Raw genomic sequence first — 23,785 nt, 5'->3', positions numbered from 1 at the left:
AACCAGAAAACTTTGTCATTGGAGATCCAACGACTGTGGTTTGCAAATTAATGAAGTCCATCTATGGTGTCAGGCAGGCTTCTCGTGAATGGTATCACAAATTTTATCAAGTAATCACATCATATGGTTTCAAAGTGAACTTGGTGGAACATTATGTATATCAAAAGTTCAGTGGGAGCAAATCTATCTTTCTTCTCTTATACGTTGATGACATCTTACTTGCTACTATTGATATAGGCTTATTGCACGATACCAAGAAATTTCTCACTAGTCAATTTGAGATGAAGGACCTTGGTAACGCCTCCTTTGTATTAGGAATTCAGATACATCGAGATCGCTCTCGAGGTATTCTTGGATTGTCACAAAAGAGCTATATCGAAAAGATCCTGGAAAGGTATGACATGAAAGATTGTGCACCAATGGATACACCCGTGTCTAAAGGAGACAAATTTAGTCTCAAACAGTGTCCCAAGAATGAACTTGAGATAAGGGAAATGCAAAGGATACAATATGCATCAGCGGTGGGAAGCCTAATGTATGCTCAAGTTTGTACTCGTCCTGACATAACATTCATTGTTGAAATTTTGGGAAGATATTTGAGTAATCCGGGAATGGAGCAATGGAAAGCAGTGAAACGAGTCTTACGGTATTTGAAGAAAACAAAAGACTATATGCTCACATACAGGAAATCAGATCATCTAGAAATCATTGGATATTTAGATTCTAACTTTGGAGGATGCAGAGATGAAAGAAAATCTACTTCGGGCTATGTTTATCTACTGGCTGGTGGAGCGATTTCATGGAGATCTGCCAAACAGACGCTCATAGCTTCATCCACCATGGCTGCAGAATATATAGTATATTTTGTGGCATCCAATCAAGCTTTATGGCTGCGAAACTTTGTCACTGGTTTGCATATTTTGATGGTGTTGAAAGACCATTAAAGATATTTTGTGATAATAAATCAGCAGTGGAGTATTCAAACAACAATAGGAGCACTACAGATGCATAACATATAGATATTAAGTTCCTAGTTGTTAAGGAAAAGATTCAGAGTGGACAGATTTCGATAGAGCACATTGTACTAACTCCATGATTGCGGATCCCCTCACTAAGGCGTTAACACCTAAGGTCTTTCATAAGCATACTGCTCATATGAGTGTTACCTTATGTGATACTTTGGTTTAGTGGGAGTTTGTATTTTGGTGTTTTATGTAATGAACATTGAGTTGTTTATGTTCTACAGAATACAGTTGATGGATTTTTATTAAATGTCACTCTACTTTTGTTCAATTTTCTTATTGTGGTTTAACATTGAGTTGAGAAAATTGGAATCAATCTTGTTAGAGATTGCCTAAGAACTAGTTGGAAATAGACATTATATAGATCACATTGCATGTAATTTCCATGCCACTTATCCATGCATTGATTCATGTCGTTGAATATATTTGTGTGGTGACCCTGGAAGGTTTAGTCACGTAAAGTTTGTGACGAATGCCGCCATAATCTCATACATATATAGTAGACGGATCGAATTATTTTGGTAAAATCTAAGGACGATGAATAGCATAACACTAGTACAAATTTAGCTTTCAGCGTCGGTCAAAATAGGTATAAGGCGTCGGTTATTAGGCGTAGTATATGCAGGAGACGCTATAGATACTTACTTTAGGCCACGGTTAATTAAGCGACGTTAAAACTTAGTCTGTGATGGTTTAATAACCGACGCAATAGGGCATATAACCGACGCAAGAGGGCATATAACCGACGCAAAAGGGTGTACAGCAGCGTCGGTTGCCTTCAACTGCCGACACATATAGTCTTGATTATTAGCGTCTCTCCTCTAATAACCGACGCCTAAACCTGTTAAATTAATCAAAAAAATCCCATTTTATATTGATATCATTTTTAAACTACTTTTCTGTATACACTCCTATCGATAAACATAGAACAAATATAAATTCAAAACATCCAAAAATAAAATTATACACAAATCTGATCATAAAATTAACTTTAAAGAATTTTGTTACATTTTGTTTATCCTTGAAAGAAAAGGTCCATTAAATTCCACGAGTATTACATATTGCTGACAAAAGCAAACTTGGACCATCCAATTTCTTGGACCCTTTTGAATCCAAATGAAGCTAAAAAAAAACCGGCAATAATAACTTTCACTTGTGACTTCTTTCAGAACAGCAACATGGTAGGCATGCTATCAGAGGAATTGCATAATCTGAGACCACAAGCCTACAACAAGGAGATAATTAGCTCGTGATGCAGACCAAATATATCACGTATCCTAAACTCTCAATTGTTAGATGATTTAGCAAAGTCAATGTTGTGAAATAAAATCCCTGGTATATTTAGATGAATTGAATCACAGTGAGTAATGATAGAGAAACAATGTGTCACATCACAAATATTGAATATATATATATATTATATATTTCAGTACTGTGATAACAAATTTATCTTGTACACTGACCGAAAATATAATCTAGATTTCCTGCAATCTATCTTATCTTACACAATACTAACACTATTTACATGTTTTATTTATAACAAACATGACTTTAATGAAAGGATAGGGATGTAATAAATATTAGTATAAAGATTATAAAATCCTTTACATTCTAAAAGAAGTATACAAAAAAGGCCATTAATCTATACTGATGTTGCAAAAATACAATGATGTAACTCAGACGAGAGAGTAGAAAAGTAGCATATGATAAAATGAACAAGATTCATTTGATAAATGACCTCACCTTTGACTTCACTATCCAAGCCTGTTAGAAATTCTTAGTTACTTCTATTGAGATCGCATGATGCTAACAATCTATGTCAAGACTATCTAAGATCCAATTGACCCTCCTCCATGAATGGCAACCTTCTTTACACTTTTTCGTACACTATCAGTACAGGATGACACACTCCTGGAACCTGTTAGTCCAATTTAAAATATATTGCTGGAAATCTATCAGCATAAGTGGATTTCAAATATATGAAACTGAGAAAAATAAAGAAACATCATTAAGTTCATACACATAAATATCGACACAAATATATGAAATACATAATACATCAAATCGACTCATGAAGAACTTAAATGAATACTATCTACACTTCCTGACTTTAAATTAAATTATTTTCCCAACATTGCAACCTTCAACGTGTGCAATTAGTCTCATAGTCTATTAGTTATAGCAAAATTCTTAAAGACTACATTGGAAGCTTATAAGACAGAAATACATCTCTAGCATAAAATTGTGATGCGTAAGTGTAACTATATGGACATACCAGTAATCTGGATGAGAAAAGATTTTGACACGCCAACAAGACGTGGGAGTCTTTGCGTCCCTGAAATGATTAAAGGTCATTAAGTAGTCAGGCTAACAAACAGGGTTAAACACCCTGGTCTCGATAACAGGTAATGCTCGGAGGAATGAAAGATACATCTACCCGATACTTTTAAATATATTTAACAGAAGCGGTCAAACACTTTGTTCAGATTAAAGTTTCTTCAGAGAAATTGTTAAGGGGATACAAACAAGAAATTCTTCAGAGACAGGACACAAAATTCGCACAACCATATTGGATTAGCAGATCTTTCTCTAATTTAAATTAATTACCTTAATACAAGTTACAAAAACATAAAGAATTCATGTTATTCTGGATTCAAGCACATTTGCTGCCGCAATCTTCTTGACCAGAGTGGAGTCCATGCTCAACAGAAACTAAATGAGATAGAGCAGAACAGAAATTCATAAATGTACAAAACTTAAATTCCAAGAAAGATCATAGGTTCTGGGAATTATTTGGAGTTTGGATTAGGTACCCGGAGTTTTTAGTAATAGCATACATTTATACTAGTAATCATGAACACTTGTCGGTTGTCGTTGCCCATTGTGGCATTATGTGCTCTGAGGTCGTTGGCCATGTGGCTTTAATTTCAAATCCTTCTGAACTGGTAAGATGTTCAGTATAGAATTATGCCAAGAATGCTAAATAGAAATTAGCGAAGTACAACTTTTCTACAAAATCATACATAACAACACAACAAACAAATAACAGACTGAATAAAAAAAGACTGGAATAGAAGTGTAATATTGACCAATTACTGAAAATATGATAGTCTGAAACTCAATAAACATAAATTACAACTCCTAGACATTCGAGAGGCCAGATCCTGCCCAAATCGTGTAGAAACGATTCACTATCTCGGTACCCAATTAGACTTCTATTTCCCCTTTTATCTTCTCTTCTAGCCCTCACCACTCTTTTTTTTCTTTTCATTTTTTTTATTCGTTTCTTTTGCATTGTCCCCTACTGCATTGATTGTTTTACCTTCTGTCTATATCATATCTCACTAACGGTTTGGCTTGTCCAATATCAGATACAAGCTTCCTGAAAATCTTAGATTAACAACTGATAATGTGAATTTGTACTTTAATCAGACTTAGTTGTACATTACTATATAGTTTTAAACAATTACCTAACATGATATTTATACATAGGGACACAGTAGTGCAAGAGCAGACATTGTCATAGAACTAAGCTAAATTGGATTAACAGTGACTGGATAACAAGATGCTAAACTTTTTTAAAAAAAGAAGAAGCATCCAAGTCTGAAACCTAATATAATGTGAACTTATTGCTGTCAGGAGAAAAAGGGAACTGTAACCCTATCCAGTAACTTTCACTAAGAGTTGCCAGACCAAATGTGGCATCTTTGACCTAAGCTGGTAACATAACAGAATGATGATTCTGCTGGGTGTATTAAACTGTTAAAAAAACAAGGGTGCCTTCGAAGAAATATTACCACATAAAAGAAAGTGACATAAATGTTGAGACTGTCTAGGAAGTACCTTCAAGTTTGACTATATGAGAAGATTTGTTCACAATATTTGGCCTTTTGTGACAGACTGCATAATAAGGGGTTAAAAAATAGCAGAGAATCAAATTAAATGTCCCATAGATTGAGAGGAAGCTACCTCAATGTCAATTGCGCATTTACTGCACACTACCAAATTCACAAAAGAAAGGGAAATATGAAATTTACAAAAGGGAATTAACTATATAAATTAACATTCGCCTTCAAATACATACATATATACATACATAGTATATACCAGCTAAAGAAAATGAAGTTGAATCTTTAGAAATTTACATTCACATTAATGTATACAACATAAAAAAGAAAAGAAACCAGCAAATAAACCCTTCTTTCTGTTAATACCAAGAACCATAAATTGATCCATAGAATCTAGAGAACCCATAGAAGCAATCAATTAGCTCGTACATAAATCGAACCCAGATTAGTAAAGTCTATCTAATCGAGAAATTGCTACCGAAAAACCTAGTTAGCAGTGGAATGGAGAAAGCGAGAGTGAATGAAGTGAATTAAGAATACGGAAGGGAGAATAGAGTGTATTAGCACCGGAAGCAATTGGGAAGAAAGCCAGATGAGAAAGAGCGGTTAAGAGAGTTCGAGGACGATACAATATTATTAACATCGGCGTGTACAGAGGCCCAAATGGACTGGTAAAAAAGTTTCTTATATTATAAAAACATTGATATATATTATATTCTATAATATTTCGAAAAATTAAATAAATATAAATGTTATTTCGTTATAATGTAAAAAGAATGAAATGTGATTATAATACAATTTTTTCATGAGCTTGAGATATTAAGCAGGAATCAAGAGAATTTATTTCTTGTATGATTGGAATTCAGTAAATATAACTTGATCTTAATACTAATTTTTTATATATAATATTATTTAATTTAGAATTTTTAATAAAATTATTATTTGTATAATTATATAATACAAAAATTATTTTACATGTATAAAAATATTATATGTATTGGTGCAATCTACTCACTATAGAATTTAGTCATATAAATATTTAAATTTAAATAAAATAATATTAAAGTAGATATTTAAGTAGATAGGGAAAAACGACAAAGGTGAGAGCGTGTTGGGCTGCTTGGCCCTGGGTTTGTAGCGTTGGTTAAGCTTCGCCGACGCCTTAAGTATACATTATAGTGTCGGTCATAATTTCACCGTTGCATAAGGTAGACACTTGAGCATCGCTTCCAAGAGGACCGACGCTGTTAATCATTTTAAGCGTCGGCATTTTAAAGTCCGACGCCCATAATTATTATAAGTGTCGTTTAAACAGTCAACCGACGTTAAAAGTATAAAAAAATGACAATAGGCGTCGGCTAAAGCTTACACCCGACCCCTATAAAGTGTATAGTGACGGTTCTGTATATGACCGACGCCTAAAGTGCGACGCTGAAAGATATTTCTGTACTAGTTTAAAGTTGCGCACTAAAGTTTTGTATAATTGATTCTGGATTCATATAAAGCCCAAGTGGGAGATTGTTATTATTATTTTTCATAATAATAATTATTTTATGGGCTACATATAAATATATCAATTATATTTGCTATTTATTATATTGGGTTAAATTAAGTGATCAAATAAGAAACCCAATTAGATTTTAATATATATATGGTATAGACCTAATAAGTGGATACCTAATACCAGACCCAATTAAATTATAATGGGAGATTTAATTAGGTGGTATATAAAAGGGTTATAGTCCCCAATATATCAAATACACGTAATGACTTATCTTCTACCCATCAGAGAGAGCCATTGAGAAAATCCTAAGGAGTACTTGGTTAAGGAAGACAATAATCAAGAATATTATTCAGATTCAGATATCGTTACAATTATAGCCTTATGGATTATGGTACGCTTTCATCTTCGGTTTTAATCTCGATAATTAGATATAATGATTACGGTCCTTAGCTCTATCTTAGAGAATTATATGTTTATAGAATTGTTAGATTCTATCACATTCCTCAACAATATTTATCATGATCATTCTCTTTGAGAACAGTTTAAACTTGTCTCTGCAAGTGCCTAACAAATTTCTATCCGTGGATGGAAAAGAAACAAAATGCAATAATCGTATAATCGTATAATGCAATAATTACTAATGAGTTTTTATGTGGTTGGGTTGCTAGAAGAAGTTTGTAGTTTCTGCATAGCCTGGTTAACGTGTCTTGTTTGTAGTTCAGTTTTTCTTTCTAGATAAAATTTATACATGCTCTTCAACTTTTAATTTTTGCCCTTTCTGTTTGGAATATTTAATTGGGCTTAATTAGCAAAGGTATTTAAAAATGCTAGCTCTATGTTTGGATGAGAAGTAACCAATCTCATGTAGAAGCACATCTGACACTACAAGAAAACAGGGTAAAACCGACCGGACATAACCGACCGACGTCGATTTGGTCACCTTAAAACCGACCGACGTCAATGGTCGGTTATATGCCAACTAAACGACACCGTATCGATGACGTGGCACACATAAAATCGACCATCCACTGTGGTCGGTTTTATTGAAAAAATGACACCGTTTTACTGATGTGTCACTTTGAAAACCGACCACCTACATGTGGTCGGTTATATCCACAAATTCTGCAGGTTAAAACCGACCACATGGTCGATTTTGTAGAATAATAAAAAATTAATTTAAAGTACAAAAAAAGTACCCGTTATAGAGAAAACAGTGTCGTTTTATTCTTCTGCCTAAAACCGACCGCTGACGGTCGATTTTAACCTATTTTTTTAATTTTTTTGTTATATCCCTCATTTCTTGATTTTGGGCAAAAAATTAAAAAGACACCAGTGATTGAGGATTGAAGTGGAAGAGTTTTAGAAAATTGTAAGTTCTTTCCATATTTTGTAATTAATGTGTGTGTGTGTTTATGTTGGTGTATGTATTAAATGTTGTTGTATGTATTTAATGTTTTTATTTTTTGTTATATAGTGTTTGTTGTGAGAATTGAAGTTTGGTAGTAGATAATTTGTAAGTTAGTTTCATTTATTATAATTATAGTGTGTGTATTTTATGAAATACATGAATAACTATGAGATTAATGATAAGTTATTTGTTAAATATGTTTTTTTTTAATTTTAAAAAATATTATTGTAGATGGAAACCATTGATCGAAGTTGGATTGGTAACCAATTGCAAAGCGATAAAATTTCATTGACCCCGGAACATAGAATTGGTGTAGAATTTTTTTTAAAATTTGCTAGCGAAAATGGAATGAAAGATGGCACAATGAAGTGTCCGTGTAAACGTTGTAAAAATTTGAATTGGTTAAAGATTGATGATGTTAGATTTCATTTGCGTTTACCGTGTGGACATAACCGACCACCTACGGTCGGTTATGACTCAGTGCACAGTGACCCCACATTTGAATAAAATGTCCAGGAACTTAACCGACCACTATGTTTGTCGGTTATGAGAGTTAAACCCGACCAAAAGTCATAACCGACCAGGCTAAAACCGACCATGCCCTATGGTCGGTTATGACTATTTTAACCGACCTTGTTGTCTCTTAACCGACCGTTTTTGACTGTCGGTTTTGTCCTGTTTTCTTGTAGTGTGAGGCACACCTCATTTGCCTCTAAACTTCTAAGTTTTGTCAGTTTTGACTCAGCAGCTTGTGTTTGGAAGTCTGGAAAGATTAAAAACGTCGTTCATAAGTAAGCCCGCATGGTTTATAAGACCAAGCAAGTAAACTATATAAGCATAGGTTGTAAACTCTACCAGAATAAGAAATAAGTGATACACCCAACAATTTGTTACAAGAAATTACATGTATAAAAGGAAAGCCATATTAATGTTACCACCATCAACAAAGCTAGCTATAGTTTCTGTACCTAGCAGTCAAGAATGACAAAGATTGCACATCTTATATCACTTTCTTTGCTATGCTTTGTGGCTTCTGTACAATGTTATGGTGCAAATGGAAATAACCCTCTTGAAAAGCTTATCAAAGCTCAGAAGTCGAAAAGGATATCTACCTTTCGTGATGAGGTTCTAAATCTCGAGTATTCACCTGTGTATATTGGATCTCAAGATGGATTGAAGGAAGCTGACAAGTTAGATTCATTGCCAGGGCAACCTGATGGAGCAACTTTTGATCAATACTCCGGATATGTCACAGTTGATCCGGTTGCTGGAAGAGCACTTTTCTACTATCTTGCGCAGTCTGAAAATTCTTCTAGCCAGCCTTTAGTTCTATGGCTAAATGGAGGTAAATATAGGATCCTAAAGAAGTATAGTTTCTCAATATAATGTGCATGCCATACTGCATAGTAGAAAATATGAAACTGAAGGCTTTTTCTTCAATCTAGTATGTAAATTAACAATGAACCTCACTCGATAATTACTATGATCATTTTGAATGACAGGACCTGGCTGTTCTTCCTTTGGGAATGGAGCGATGATGGAACTTGGTCCATTTAGAGTCAATAGTGATGGCAAAACTTTATCCCAGAACAAGTATGCTTGGAACAATGGTAAATAGATTAGTTGTTCATAAATAATTTCAAAATTACTCATCAAACAATAATTTCTAATATGTACATTGTCTGGTCACTAACAATAGTTGAATTTGCAATGCAGAAGCAAACATGTTATTCTTGGAGTCCCCAGCTGGTGTTGGATTTTCATACTCCAACACAACATCAGATTATGTAACTGGAGATACAAAAACTGCAGAAGATGCTTATACATTTTTAATAAATTGGCTAGCAAGGTTTCCCGAATACCAAACCCGAGATTTCTTCATTACTGGAGAGAGTTATGCAGGACACTATATTCCTCAATTAGCTCAACTAATTCTGCAGAACAACAAAATCACCAATCAAACTATTATTAACCTAAAAGGAATTGCTGTGAGTTTCTTACTTGAAGCAATTAAACGATCACATGGTAGCACGTATAAAACATGAACAATGATAACTGACATGGAGTACCTTAATTTGCAGATTGGTAACGCATACATAGACGAGGAAACTCAATTTAAAGGAACAATAGATTACTACTGGTCACATGCTTTACTATCTGATGAAGTTTATGAGGGCATCATCCTAAACTGCAACTTTTCAGCAAATGCAAATATTTCAGAAGCATGTGAAACTTCCCTTGATCAAGCAAATGTTGGCGATATCTTTCCCTACGATATATATGCTCCCTTGTGCGGTTCCTCAACTGATTCACCGTCGGTATGTTCTAATAAAATGGAATTTTTGCAGTACCATAATTTGCATACGGACTTATATTTTGTTTTCCTCACTGTTTTCTTATATTACTATTACTGAACAGATATCAGGATTTGATCCATGCACGGATAATTATATCTACACCTACTTGAACACTCAGCAAGTTCAGACATCACTTCATGTCACTGTTCCTCCAAAGACATGGGAATCTTGCAGGTACACATATCTAGTAGATTGTTAAATCACAGCTTATCATCTAATCTTAAAATTATTTGACTTACAATTGGTACTCTGACTAATTATATAACGTTGTTATCTGTAGTGGTGTAATTGATTATACGGAAGCCCCATCAACAGTCTTGCCAGTTATCAAGGAACTTATGAACAGTGGCATCAGTGTCTGGCTATAGGTGAACAAATTTTTTTCTCGAAATTAGAAACATTATGAACTGTTAAGAATTTGTATGACTAAAATGGAGTTTAAGTATGCAGCGGGGACACGGATGGCGTAGTGTCAGTGACAACAACAAGATATGCCATAGACTATCTTCAAACTACAGTCAAAACACAATGGTACCCCTGGTACACTCAGGCTGAGGTACAAATACTACATTATCAGCAAGCACACACAAAACCCTTCTTCTAATTGTCAAATCACGAATTATTTATTTCTTCAATGATGCTTTTCAAGGTGGGAGGATATGCAGTTGGATACGAAAATTTGACATTTGTGACTGTAAGGGGATCCGGACATTTTGTTCCAAGTTATCAGCCTTCTCGTGCACTTGCTTTGTTCTCTTCCTTTTTGGCTGGAGAGCTTCCTCCGTCTAATGAGAACTGAAAAAGATTCAGTGAAATACGGGAGAGGAAACTTTAATTTCTTATTGTAAAGATGATCACAACTGCCATTTGTGCATCTGATTATTTGATGTATGATCTTGTTATATGTCACACTCGCTGAATCAGATTCGAATACATCCCAACAACACATGATTGTTTTTATTCGACAAGTTAATGTATGTCTTAGTATGAAAAATGAATGAATACCCGAAACTAGTCCTAATCTCTGCCTCTCCCAGAGACGCTGGACTTGTACAGTTTGATCTTCGTAATCTCCTCAATAACGTAATCTTCATTAAAAATTCAACATAAATTTAACAAGAAGTTGTTTCACGCGTTTATCTGCAGACTGTCTCCAGAATAACAGAATCTATCACTTTAGCACAGATAATATACACACCGGCCAGGCCAACAACATTAGTCCATGGAAATTATAGTTGTTTTTTCTTATTCACCTCCAGAAGCTAATAGTTTAATAGGCTCTTTTCTAGCACATGTATTAACTGGTTAAATATTCATTGCTTTCTAATACTTTGTTCTTGACCTCCTAGAAGCCAATTATAATATCCGAAAAAGGTCATTTTCAAAGACAAAATAAAATACTAACAATTTCCAACATAAACGTTTATTAAATCTATATATACAATCACATTTTCACATCTCAGATAGTAGAATAAATTCATTCACTTACAAAAGGTTGCATTTAAGAACCTCGTACTCTATTATGGTGTCATCACTAGCCGGTTCAGATTTTAGCTTCGACAACAGAAACAATTTTCTTTACGACAGTGCTCCTGAAAGCCCGCGAGGATTTAACAACTACTTCAGTGCACCTACAAGTCCTAGCCACCAAATGCTCTCTTTCTCCTTCATCCCTGATAACATTTGAAATATGATCATCATCATGGTTTCGATAAAAAACATGATGACCATAAACCATTTATGTTCATTCCTGGCGATTATTCAAATCACATTCTTGTTTCTTCGGCTGATGAACTTATTGATGGTGGGATGATCAAACGTACCTGTGAGCCAAAACATAAGAAAATTATCCAGAGTAGAATGTCATTTAGCCGGAGTAATAAAATATGTTCTGAGCACTTCCCAGTTCGCCAAGAAAATAAAGACGACACGTCTTCATCTTGGAGTTCAAGTTTTGGTTGGTTATACAAGAAACTGAAGCTAAAAGATTTGTTGTCTCGTAATGCCTCCGAGGGTCATGAAACCAGCAAAAAATACGATGCTTTGAAGAAACTTAAAAACAATGATCTAAAGAACTCAAGTAGTAGTACTAATTCAGTTTCGAGCAGAAACAGAAAGAATAAAGAGGGGGCGATGTTGTCAGCTCATGAACGGCATTATAAGGTGAACCGAGAAGCAGCAGAAGAGATAAAAAAGAGAACTTACCTTCCTTACAAGCAAAATCTGATGGTTGGCTGCATAAATCTTGATGCTGCTAGTATTAGTGACCCCTCCAAGGAAACACTTAAAATTCGATAACCACACTATATCGAAAGTTTACTGCAAAAACGAAGCATTTTGAAGACATCAAAGCCTACTGACTTGTCTCGGTTAGACCTTAAGCCGATCATTTTTTTGCCAGTATCCAACTGTTTCTTATTCTTATTCTTGAGGTGGTTGTCTTGTTTAAACCAAAGATTAGAACTTAGTACTTTTTATGTACTCTTTCACACTCTATGCTTGAACGCATAATATTTTGGTTTACAAAAGCTGATGATTTTTATTCTCTGAATATGACCTTTGTAGTAATGTAATGTAAGCCCACGAGGATTTAACAACTACTTCTTCAGTGCCCCTGCAAGTCCTCACCACCAAATCTCTTTCTCTGTCATCCCTGATCAACATTTGAAATATGATCATCATCGTGGTTTTGACGAAAAATATGATGACAGTAAGCCATTCGTGTTTATTCCTGGCGATCGCATAGATTTGATTCCTGTTTCTTCAGCTGATGAGCTCTTTGATGGTGGGAAGATCAAACCATTTGAGCCACAACTTCAGAAAATAATCCAGAGTAGCCTGTCTTTTGGCCGGAGTAACAAAGTTCATTCTGAGCCCTTTACAACGGGTAAAGAACACGTAAAAGACTCGTCTTCATCTTCGAGTTTAACTTTCAGTTGGTTACACAAGAAATGGAAGCTAAAAGACTTGTTGTTTCGAAATGCATCCGAGGGTCATGAAACCAACAAGAAGTATGATTTTCTGAGGAAAATTAAAGACGATGATTCGAAGAATTCGAGCAGAAACAAAAAGAGTAAAGAGAAGGCGCCTTTGTCAGCTCATGAACGGCATTACAGGGTGAACAGAGCAGCAGCAGAGGAATTGAAAAGGAGAACTTACTTGCCTTACAAGCAAAACCTGACGATTGGTTGCATGAATATGGATGCTGCTGGTGTTCGAGTCCCCTCTAGGACAACAATTAAATCTTAATTATTATATATTGTAAAAGCACTCCTTAATATATTGTATTTAGAAGATCCATTATGAGGTAGTAATTAATATCCATGGAGTCTTATCTTAAAAATGTTTCATAATTTTATAACATTATATCCTACATTATTTTTACTCTTTGATCTCATTTAGTTGTTGCATTCTCTTGAGTCAATAATTAATTCAAAAGAGTCACTCGCTACGCCATATATAGATGGTCATCTTGTCCTGTTGTTACATTACACCCTTATAAAATGTTATATTAGGCCTAATACAACGCGTATTGACCATTATACCCGTGAGTGTGTGAGTGCTGTGTTTGATAGCTAATACAAAGGTTTTGATGTCAAATGTAACCGTAAGTAAAGTATTGGATTAAGGCCCTAAAAATACTAAACTAAATTGATAAAATGTAACACTAAACTGTGTTGTATCAGCTTTTGGATAACCCGATTGAAATGAGTCGAAGTATGGGGCTCACAACTGCCATGGATGCAGTGCCATGTCAGTAGTGGGCCCATATTATGGGGCCCGCTGAGACCCACCGCTGACATGTCCTTATCGACGTGTCACTGTAGGCCCACCTATCTAATGCAACATAAATCTTTAATCTAATGTGACAGTTTTTTCTCTGATGGAACACTGCAATTTTCTTTATTGCAGTTTTTAGAATCAAAAGTTATACTCTACAGCTTTAATGTAATACTTTTTAACAATCATTAATAAGTGAAACCATTTTTTAGTGGTACACAAGTATTAATTTGGTTTTACCAATTTTTCGTATCACCAACTTTTGGTTTCATTTATTCATTCATATATATCTTATAATTCTATTTTTTTTATGTCTTTTAATTCTTAAAAACCTTTGGTTACACCTTTATTTTATTAATGTATGTATATTTATACTTCTACATGTTTTATAATTTTATTAAGTTCGATTTTATTTTTGTTATCTTGTACTTCTGTATGTCTTATGATTCTAGTTTTATTTTTGTATTTTTATATTTCTACATGTCTTATGATTTTATTAAGTTTGTTTTTATTTTTATTTCACCTTTTTGGCTTTAACATTTGTGTTTGTAATTCCCTTATGTATTGCTAATTCAATATATTATACATTTTTTTATCGTAGGTAACCCGCAGCCGCTACACTTTGGGTGCGCATTGGGTAAACCCTACGGGCTCACGCAATAGCCTGCAAACCACGCGAACCACGGGCTCACGCAATAGCCTGCAAACCACGCGATCCAAGGTAAACCGCATTTAAGCGACAAACTCTGACTCAGAAGACATTATCATAAATTCTACTCCCGTCGGATTCGAACCTGTGGCCATGAGGATAGTTTCCTCTCTTTAACCAACTGAGAGAACCCTTGCGGGCTATTATACATTTTTGGTTTCATCAACTTTTTATTTCACCCCTTTTTGAATTTCATTATAACTCTAAATGTATAATTTTTATTTTTTTTACTTCTATGTGACTTATAACTTATATATATTATTTTACTTATTTTTTAATTGCATTTCTTATATTGATTTCAACTCAGTAACATTATTTGTCATATGACTCAATAGTATATTTTAATAAGATAATAATTATAATCTTTTTATTATAATCATACCACAGATATTGTACTCAACAGTTTGGGCTGCGTTTTCTGAGTAAAAGTTAGAAATTTTGACATGGCGCATATATTATTATGATTTTTAAAAATTATTTAAATAAATTAACTCGGCCTGGATTATCCACTATTATGTAACAGTTTTGCCTTATATTGTTACAATAGATATTATTTAAAGGTAACAAAAACATTTACTTTTGCAACACTAATACTAGAAGCAAATGTAAGTAGTCAAAATAACATTGGAATACATTATTTGTAAATATGCAATTCCCATGAAATTCAATTATTATTAAATCAATTCACAATCCATTCAAAATCCAACCACCAATTCAAAACATCATCACAATCAACCACCATTTCACCGATAATAGTCACCATTGCACCAACAATAGTCACCACCCCAACAATAAACTACCACTATTAACTACATCATCAAATCACAAACAACCCAACAAAACTTATATATAGTCTCAGCAAAATTACAACTAACCTCAAATTTCAAATCAAGCACAAGCACCTAAATCTCTTTGGGTGCTTAAAAGTATGTCATTATCACCCTAGTTTTGGGTGTAAGTCCTTAACGAAGAGTGATGATGGGGGATAATGTCGATTTTTACAATTAAGTGTAAACTCCAAATTTTATACTTGTGCAGTCTGGGCCCCAACTTGATTTTTCTAATTTAGTGGGATAATTTGACGATTTGGATTTACGTGCTTGTAAACTACCACAAACTGAGCATGCCTCACATCCACAGTAATTGTAATGCATTTGGTCTTGTTGGAACTTCTGATCATATATGTGACGATGCTTTTCAAACATGTGATAAAGAGTTCCTACAAGACTAAACACATGGACGTGAGGCATGCATAGTTTATGACAATTTATAAGAACGTAAATCCAAATGAGAAAATTATGTAACTAAATTAGCAAAACTAAGTATTGGGCCAGACTGCATAATAGTAAAATCATTTCCTCACTTGAGTAAAAAATTATTTTAAAAATTATAAAAATATGTAGAGTTATAAAAACATGTAGCTAACTCTAAATTATTCACCACATAGAATTTAATTCAAAATAAAAATAAATTTTTAATATAAAATTAGTGTAAAGTATTTTAAATTTTAAAAAAAACTTATTTTTGATTTTTTTAGGATATTAATAACTTATTTTCAAATAATTTAATAGATTTATGTAACTTTGAAATTATAATTGTGAATGAAGCTGAAAATATAATTTTTTTGTCATATTTGGAATTCAACATAATAATATACTAAAATAAATCCTAAAATATTACTTGTTATCCCATGCTCCCTGATCCGGCGGGAGACTTCTAAGATATTTAGTTTTATATTTTTAGTGTTAGTTTATGTCTCTATAATACATGTGCATATCCCATAAACATGAGGTGTTTGGGTGTTGTTTTCAATTCACTCCCATCCCCCAAAGGACGCCTTTGTATGGATATTGTTCGGTAGCATTAAATAAAATATTCGAAATAAAACATAAATTAATTTGGAAGATTCAATCTTAATAATTACTTCATATGAACTTTTATCTAATAGCATCGCAAGTCACTATATTTGTCGATAACATATTTTCTCGTAAACTAGTCCACCTACTTTTTAAATCTTTAATAGCTTTACTAAACACCTATTTAGAAAATATTTTCTTAGTATGCCAAACACAATATGATTAAATATTCTCAATAACATGCTTGTAACTTGCCATACTCCAAAGAGATAATATGTATTTGAAAGACTTTTTGTAATTGACATTTTCATAGGTTCATCTTGATTGATCATAATTGCTTTGGGTGTTTTATTAATTATGCGTGTCAAAATTGATCAAATAATTATATAAAATATTTTTCGTTTCATCTTCCGGTAATACTCCTTTATATAAAATGTACTGGTCATGATGATTGACATCAATAAATGGAACAACTGATATTTTAAATTTATTTTTCTTATAGGTGAGCGTGACATCAAAACCTAACATCGCCACCAAATTATAGATAAGAAGTTTTTGACATATTATCCATAAATCGGAGATACATAATATCCCGCTTTCAACAACATCCATTTTAATGTAGTGATCGTCATTCATGAATATCTTCTCTTAAAAATATTTTAAAATTCTTAACATTCTTTTACTACATTTTTTTCCTTTGACATAGAATAAACTTTGTATTGTCATGCGGTAATATCCACTTCAGCAGAGCCACTAACAAATTTGACCACCTTTGTAATTTTTAAAGATTTTTGACCATTTTGATGTAGTTCAGAAATTAAATTCTTGCATAACGTGACACTTACTATGAGATCTATAATTTATTACTTTTGAGAAAGTGTGAGTAAGGTCGTTATTGTGTATAAAACTTATCAACAATCCACTAACCATTCTCTATTGATATTTTACTTTACAATATATTTTAGTATCTTGGCTATATTTGACATCTTTTACAATTTGTCATTTAACTTTTGGATATTTTTTTCTTCTTCGCAATATACAATTTTTTTCTTAGAACGTCATTTGTAACTCTTGACCTGACCAAATCACCCATGTAAATTATAATTACCCTTTATAGTGCGTAAGTGCTAAAAAAAGATAAGATTCATTCATCGTGGAAAAACATATCCAAGTATTGGTTGTATATATCTGGACATAGCAATTATTATGCTTTTATAAATTTTCTTGAATATATCTAAAATTTGAATTATAACTAACAAATGGTACAAATGTAATTTTTGACATCAATCTCTTCGATATGCGTCATAAAAAATCTACAAACAAAATTATAGGACATTCTCACAAGTAGTTGGTGCTTACAGCAAAAATAATTAAGATTTGCAAGAAATAAATTTGAGAAAATTAAGGTTAAAAAAATTCAAACAGCCAACAAGTTAATAAAATTACCAGTATAACAATAAATATGGTAAGCAATCATGCATGTTTTTGTACTTTTGATAAAACTGGATATGAATTCTCGTAAGAAATGATAAGAAATCAAAACTATTTTAGGGACTAGATAATGTAAAATCTAATACAAACAAGACCAAGAGGACGTAAAGACAATTCACCTTAATGTTAATGTTCGTATTATATTATTAAAGACGTAGTATTTTTCCTACTTGGGTGGATAACATTCTAAAGTGTCACGTATGAACTATTTTCCCTATCACATAAGTTCTTTCGTATGAGCTAGAGGCGTATTTTCAAGCACCGAAAAAGAATTTAAGTGTTTGTGCTTTATTTGAAATTTGAGGAAAGTTGTAATCTTGCTGAAACTACAAGTTTTGTTTTAGAGAATTAATCACAAAGCCTTCATTAAATTGAGAATTACTTAATCTGTTATGTTCGACAAAGTGCTCACAGAAAGACAGTATAACCACTGTTATCATTGTTTGCATCTCATAATATTAAAATAAGTTTATAATTTAAATATGAAGTTGGACTAGGATTAAGGAAAAGCTTCATGTATTCATTTTAACCAGCACTATAACTATGACCTATGTCATAATATCTTGTTGCCTTTTCATATAGTTTTTATTTTTCTATAGATGCCTAACAATAATTTCTCGGGGTAAGTTCGGATTCATTCATCATGAGTTCAATTATTCATTTCAAAAGTACTTTATTTGCATCCAACTGATGAACAACATCTTCAAATTTTTTGTAAAGCTCTTCCGTCCAAGCACATCTTTTTTAATCAGTTCATCACGAATAAAGCAAATAAAAAGTTTCAAAAAGAATAGTTGAACTCATGAATAAGTCTGAGCTTACCCGGAAAATTATTGTTAGGCATTTTTAAAACTACAAAAACTTTATGAAAAAGCAGCAGGATATCTTAACAAAAGGTCGTATTTATAATGTTAGTCAAAAAATTATACATGAAGTTTTCCTAAATCCTACATCAACTGCAAATTCAAATTATAAATATATTTGATATTATGAGATGCAAACAATAATAATGGTGACAAAGGTATAATGTCGTTTAGCGAGAATTTTCCAAAATTTAGACACATTAAGCAATTCTCGACTGAATGAAACCTTTGTGATTGACTCTCTAAACCAACAAAACTTTTGGTATCAATAAAATTAAAGTTCTTCTCAAATATCAAATTAGGGACAAACACCCAACCTCTTTTAGGTGCTTGGAAATACGACATTAGTGGGTGGAAAATCCTAGAGGAAGAGTGATGAAATAAGAAGTTAAATATCAAAACACATATGTTAATTGAAGAGTTTTTGTGTAAGTACAAATATTTATTTACTTTCTCGTTTTAGTACCAAAACCACTTCTTAAATACAAATGACTTTAATATGTTATAGTAATTATTATCCACGCCATTAAATTTTTCATTTAATCTTAGCCAAATTTTGTGCAAAGTGGGCAAAACATTCAATCAAAATGCTTCTAATTTTATCTTGAATTCATTAAGTTGAATTATTTTTAAAATAGAGTCGAAATATAATAAATTTATGGACAAATAACGGTGTGAGATAAATTTCATACCTATTAATCACCACGGCCATTCATCATCTTGTTTTGACCCTTTGTTGTTGCCATCCAAATTCCAATAATCGGCATTTCCGTCGCATCAATTCTTTCATTTGAATACATTCTTATTATGATTACACAAAATTGTATCTAATTCTAGAATGGTGAAACTTAGGGTTTTCTAAGACAATAGAAGAAAAGGAACTGAAAAAGATGGAGAAATTGTTGTATCCTTTCAAAATAGGCGAGAAAACAAAGAAATATATAAATTGTGAGAGTGAAGCGAGCGATGGATCTAGAAGTATATAGAAATATCGATATTTCTAAAAGGTCAATAACTTATAAATAATTTATCATATGGATCTAGAAGCATCTAAAAATTAACATAATGGATCTTGAAGTATCTAGAAGTTCGGTATTACCAAAAGGTGAATAACATGTAAACCGTTACGGTTTACATATTTGTACACAATGATCACTAAAGTTTTAAAAAAATTCATTTCAATCATCAAAGTATATATCTTTATACACTTTAAACATTGTTTGCCTCGAGGAACCAAAGTTTCTAGTTTTATTTTCGTTTTCTTTTAACGGTTTTTCCAAAACAAAGGATCCCTGCTTATAATCCCATCTTTCACCTTTCCACCATCCAACTGAAGTAAACAAATGAATGTACAAAATTATTGTATATTTAAAGTATTAATTTAGTTATTTAGTAGATTATATGTAGTTTGCCAGCGATATCCTACAAAATGCACTTGTTGATGTTTTGCCTCTCGAGGTTGATTGCAGTATCTCATTGCTTTGTGTAATATTCCGTAATTTTTAGAATGAGATTAATAATAGAATAATAGAATAATATAATAAAAAGAATTAAAATTAGATAAGGACCATGATTTAAAATTTGAATTAGAATAACGGGCCTAAAATTTGGATCAGATTCTAATATGGATGACTTGTGTTTTTCAATATAAAGTCAATTAGAGGCTCAAAAAGGCTAATTAAGATCTGGTCGGGTTTTCAGGAAAGTTTTCGATCGATCTTGCTAGTATTTTTGAAATTATAAGTCATGTGTCTATATTTGATTATCAAAATTTGGGCTAAGTAATGATATATTTGAAAGTATTATGTGTTATAGAATATGTATCGATGTATATGTATGATGTCTAGACGATAATTTGAGATCTCCGATTTATGCTATGGTTTGTGAAAATATCAAATAAGAACTTAGGACCACAGTCGCCGGATTGTAGTGACAGTTTTGTGAAAATTTAGGACCGGTATCACCAGTTTGTAGTGATCGTGGCATGGATTATGGATTTTGAATTATTGTTGTTTATGTGATATGTGTATTGTGTGTATCTAATAAGAATAAGAATGTGTATCGAAAGTGTGTGTTTCGTATATCGTATCATATAGTTATATATAGTCTCAGCAAAATTACAACTAACCTCAAATTTCAAATTAGCACAAGCACCTAAATCTCTTTGGGTGCTTAAAAGTATGTCATTATCACCCAGTTTTGGGTGTAAGTCCTTAACGAAGAGTGATGATGGGGGATAATGTCGATTTTTACAATTAAGTGTAAACTCCAAATTTTATACTTGTGCAGTCTGGGCCCCCACTTGATTTTTCTAATTTAGTGGGATAATTTGACCTTTTGGATTTACGTGCTTGTAAACTGCCACAAACTGAGCATGCCTCACATCCACGTGATTGTAATGCATTTGGTCTTGTTGGAACTTCTGATCATATATGTGACGATGCTTTTCAAACATGTGATAAGAGTTCCTACAAGACTAAACACATGGACGTGAGGCATGCATAGTTTATGACAATTTATAAGAACGTAAATCCAAATGAGAAAATTATGTAACTAAATTAGCAAAACTAAGTATTGGGCCAGACTGCATAATAGTAAATCATTTCCTCACTTGAGTAAAAAATTATTTTAAAAATTATAAAAATATGTAGAGTTATAAAAACATGTAGCTAACTCTAAATTATTCACCACATAGAATTTAATTCAAAATAAAATAAATTTTTAATATAAAATTAGTGTAAAGTATTTTAAATTTTAAAAAAAACTTATTTTGATTTTTTTAGGATATTAATAACTTATTTTCAAATAATTTAAAAGATTTATGTAACTTTGAAATTATAATTGTGAATCAAGCTGAAAATACAATTTTTTGTCATATTTGGAATTCAACATAATAATATACTAAAATAATCCTAAAATATTACTTGTTATCCCATGCTCCCTGATCCGGCCGGAGACTTCTAAGATATTTAGTTTTATATTTTTAGTGTTAGTTTATGTCTGTATAATACATGTGCATATCCCATAAACATGAGGTGTTTGGGTGTTGTTTTGAATTCACTCTCATCCCCCAAAGGACGCCTTTGTATGGATATTGTTCGGTAGCATTAAATAAAATATTAGAAATAAAACATAAATTAATTTGGAAGATTCAATCTTAATAATTACTTCATATGAACTTTTATCTAATAGCATCGCAATCACTATATTTTGTCGATAACATATTTTCTCGTAAACTAGTCCACCTACTTTTGAAATCTTTAATAGCTTTACTAAACACCTATTTAGAAAATATTTTCTCAGTATGCCAAACACAATATGATTAAATATTCTCAATAACATGCTTGTAACTTGCCATACTCGAAAGAGATAATATGTATTTGAAAGACTTTTTGTAATTGACATTTTTATAGGTTCATCTTGATTGATCATAATTGCTTTGGGTGTTTTATTAATTATGCGTGTCAAAATTGATCAAATAATTATATAAAATATTTCGTTTCATCTTCCGGTAATACTCCTTTATATAAAATGTACTGGTCATGATGATTGACACCAATAAATGGAACAACTGATATTTTAAATTTATTTTTCTTATAAGTGAGGGTGACATCAAAACCTAACATCGCCACCAAATTATAGATAAGAAGTTTTTGACATATTATCCATAAATCGGAGATACATAATATCTCGCTTTCAACAACATCCATTTTAAAGTAGTTATCGTCATTCATTAATATCTTCTCTTAAAAATATTTTAAAATTCTTAACATTCTTTTACTACATTTTTTTCCTTTGACATAGAATAAACTTTGTATTGTCATGCGGTAATAACAACTTCAGCAGAGCCACTAATAAATTTGACCACCTTTGTAATTTTTATAGATTTTTGACCATTTTGATGTAGTTCAGAAATTAAATTCTTGCATAATGTGACACTTACTATGAGATCTATAATTTATTACTTTTGAGAAAGTGTGAGTAAGGTCGTTATTATGTATAAAACTTATCAACAATCCACTAACCATTCTCTATTGATATTTTACTTTACAATATATTTTAGTATCTTGGCTATATTTGACATCTTTTACAATTTGTCATTTAACTTTTGGATATTTTTTTCTTCTTCGCAATATACAATTTTTTTCTTCGAACGTCATTTGTAACTCTTGACCTTACCAAATCACCCATGTAAATTATAATTACCCTTTATAGTGCGTAAGTGCTGAAAAAAGATAAGATTCATTCATCGTGGAAAACACATATCCAAGTATTGGTTGTATATGTCTGGACATAGCAATTATTATGCTTTTATAAATTTTCTTGAATATATCTAAAATTTGAATTATAACTAACAAATGGTACAAATGTAATTTTTACTTCAATCTCTTCGATATGCGTCATAAAAAATCTACAAACAAAATTATAGGACATTCTCACAAGTAGTTGGTGCTTACAGCAAAAACAATTAAGATTTGCAAGAAATAAATTTGAGAAAATTAAGGTTAAAAAAATTCAAACAGCCAACAAGTTAGTAAAATTACCAGTATAACAATAAATATGGTAAGCAATCATGCATGTTTTTGTACTTTTTATAAAACTGGATATGAATTCTCGTAAGAAACGATAAGAAATCAAAACTATTTTAGGGACTAGATAATGTAAAATCTAATACAAACAAGACCAAGAGGACGTAAAGACAATTCACCTTAATGTTAATGTTCGTATTATATTATTAAAGACGTAGTATTTTTCCTACTTGGGTGGATAACATTCTAAAGTGTCACGTATGAACTATTTTCCCTATCATATAAGTTCTTTCGTATGAGCTAGAGGCATATTTTCAAGCAGCGAAAAAGAATTTAAGTGTTTGTGCTTTATTTGAAATTTGAGGAAAGTTGTAATCTTGCTGAAACTACAAATTTTGTTTTAGAGAATTAATCACAA

General features: G+C 32.2%; 1 protein-coding gene and 1 long non-coding RNA gene across 4 annotated transcripts; one reads left to right on the top strand and one right to left on the bottom strand.

Annotated features, from left to right (window-relative positions):
- Positions 1 to 2,174: 2,174 nt before the first annotated feature.
- On the bottom strand, positions 2,175 to 5,522 carry LOC141701065 (uncharacterized). Of its 3 annotated transcripts, none has more exons than XR_012566650.1 (6): positions 4,866 to 5,522; positions 3,836 to 3,964; positions 3,630 to 3,734; positions 3,298 to 3,357; positions 2,766 to 2,966; positions 2,175 to 2,247 (listed from the first exon to the last, which is right to left on the bottom strand). It is a non-coding gene; the product is annotated as an uncharacterized LOC141701065 (long non-coding RNA). The 3 variants fall into 3 exon arrangements; XR_012566649.1 differs by having other exon boundaries at positions 2,766 to 2,940; XR_012566651.1 differs by having other exon boundaries at positions 2,766 to 3,357.
- A 3,241-nt stretch (positions 5,523 to 8,763) lies between these two features.
- Positions 8,764 to 11,043, top strand: LOC141701066 (serine carboxypeptidase 1-like). The gene is made up of 8 exons (XM_074504703.1): positions 8,764 to 9,127; positions 9,285 to 9,392; positions 9,499 to 9,770; positions 9,864 to 10,100; positions 10,201 to 10,313; positions 10,420 to 10,506; positions 10,587 to 10,695; positions 10,789 to 11,043. Exons 1-8 carry the CDS (start codon positions 8,764 to 8,766, stop codon positions 10,936 to 10,938), a joined length of 1,440 nt encoding a protein of 479 aa, XP_074360804.1. The 3' UTR covers positions 10,939 to 11,043.
- The last annotated feature ends 12,742 nt before the right edge of the window (positions 11,044 to 23,785 follow it).

Source organism: Apium graveolens, unplaced genomic scaffold (genome assembly GCF_009905375.1).
Source record: "Apium graveolens cultivar Ventura unplaced genomic scaffold, ASM990537v1 ctg3291, whole genome shotgun sequence".
NCBI classification, from domain to species: domain Eukaryota; kingdom Viridiplantae; phylum Streptophyta; class Magnoliopsida; order Apiales; family Apiaceae; genus Apium; species Apium graveolens.
The sequence above is the reverse complement of the archived record's forward strand: the minus strand, read 5'-3'. Positions and strand labels throughout refer to the sequence as shown.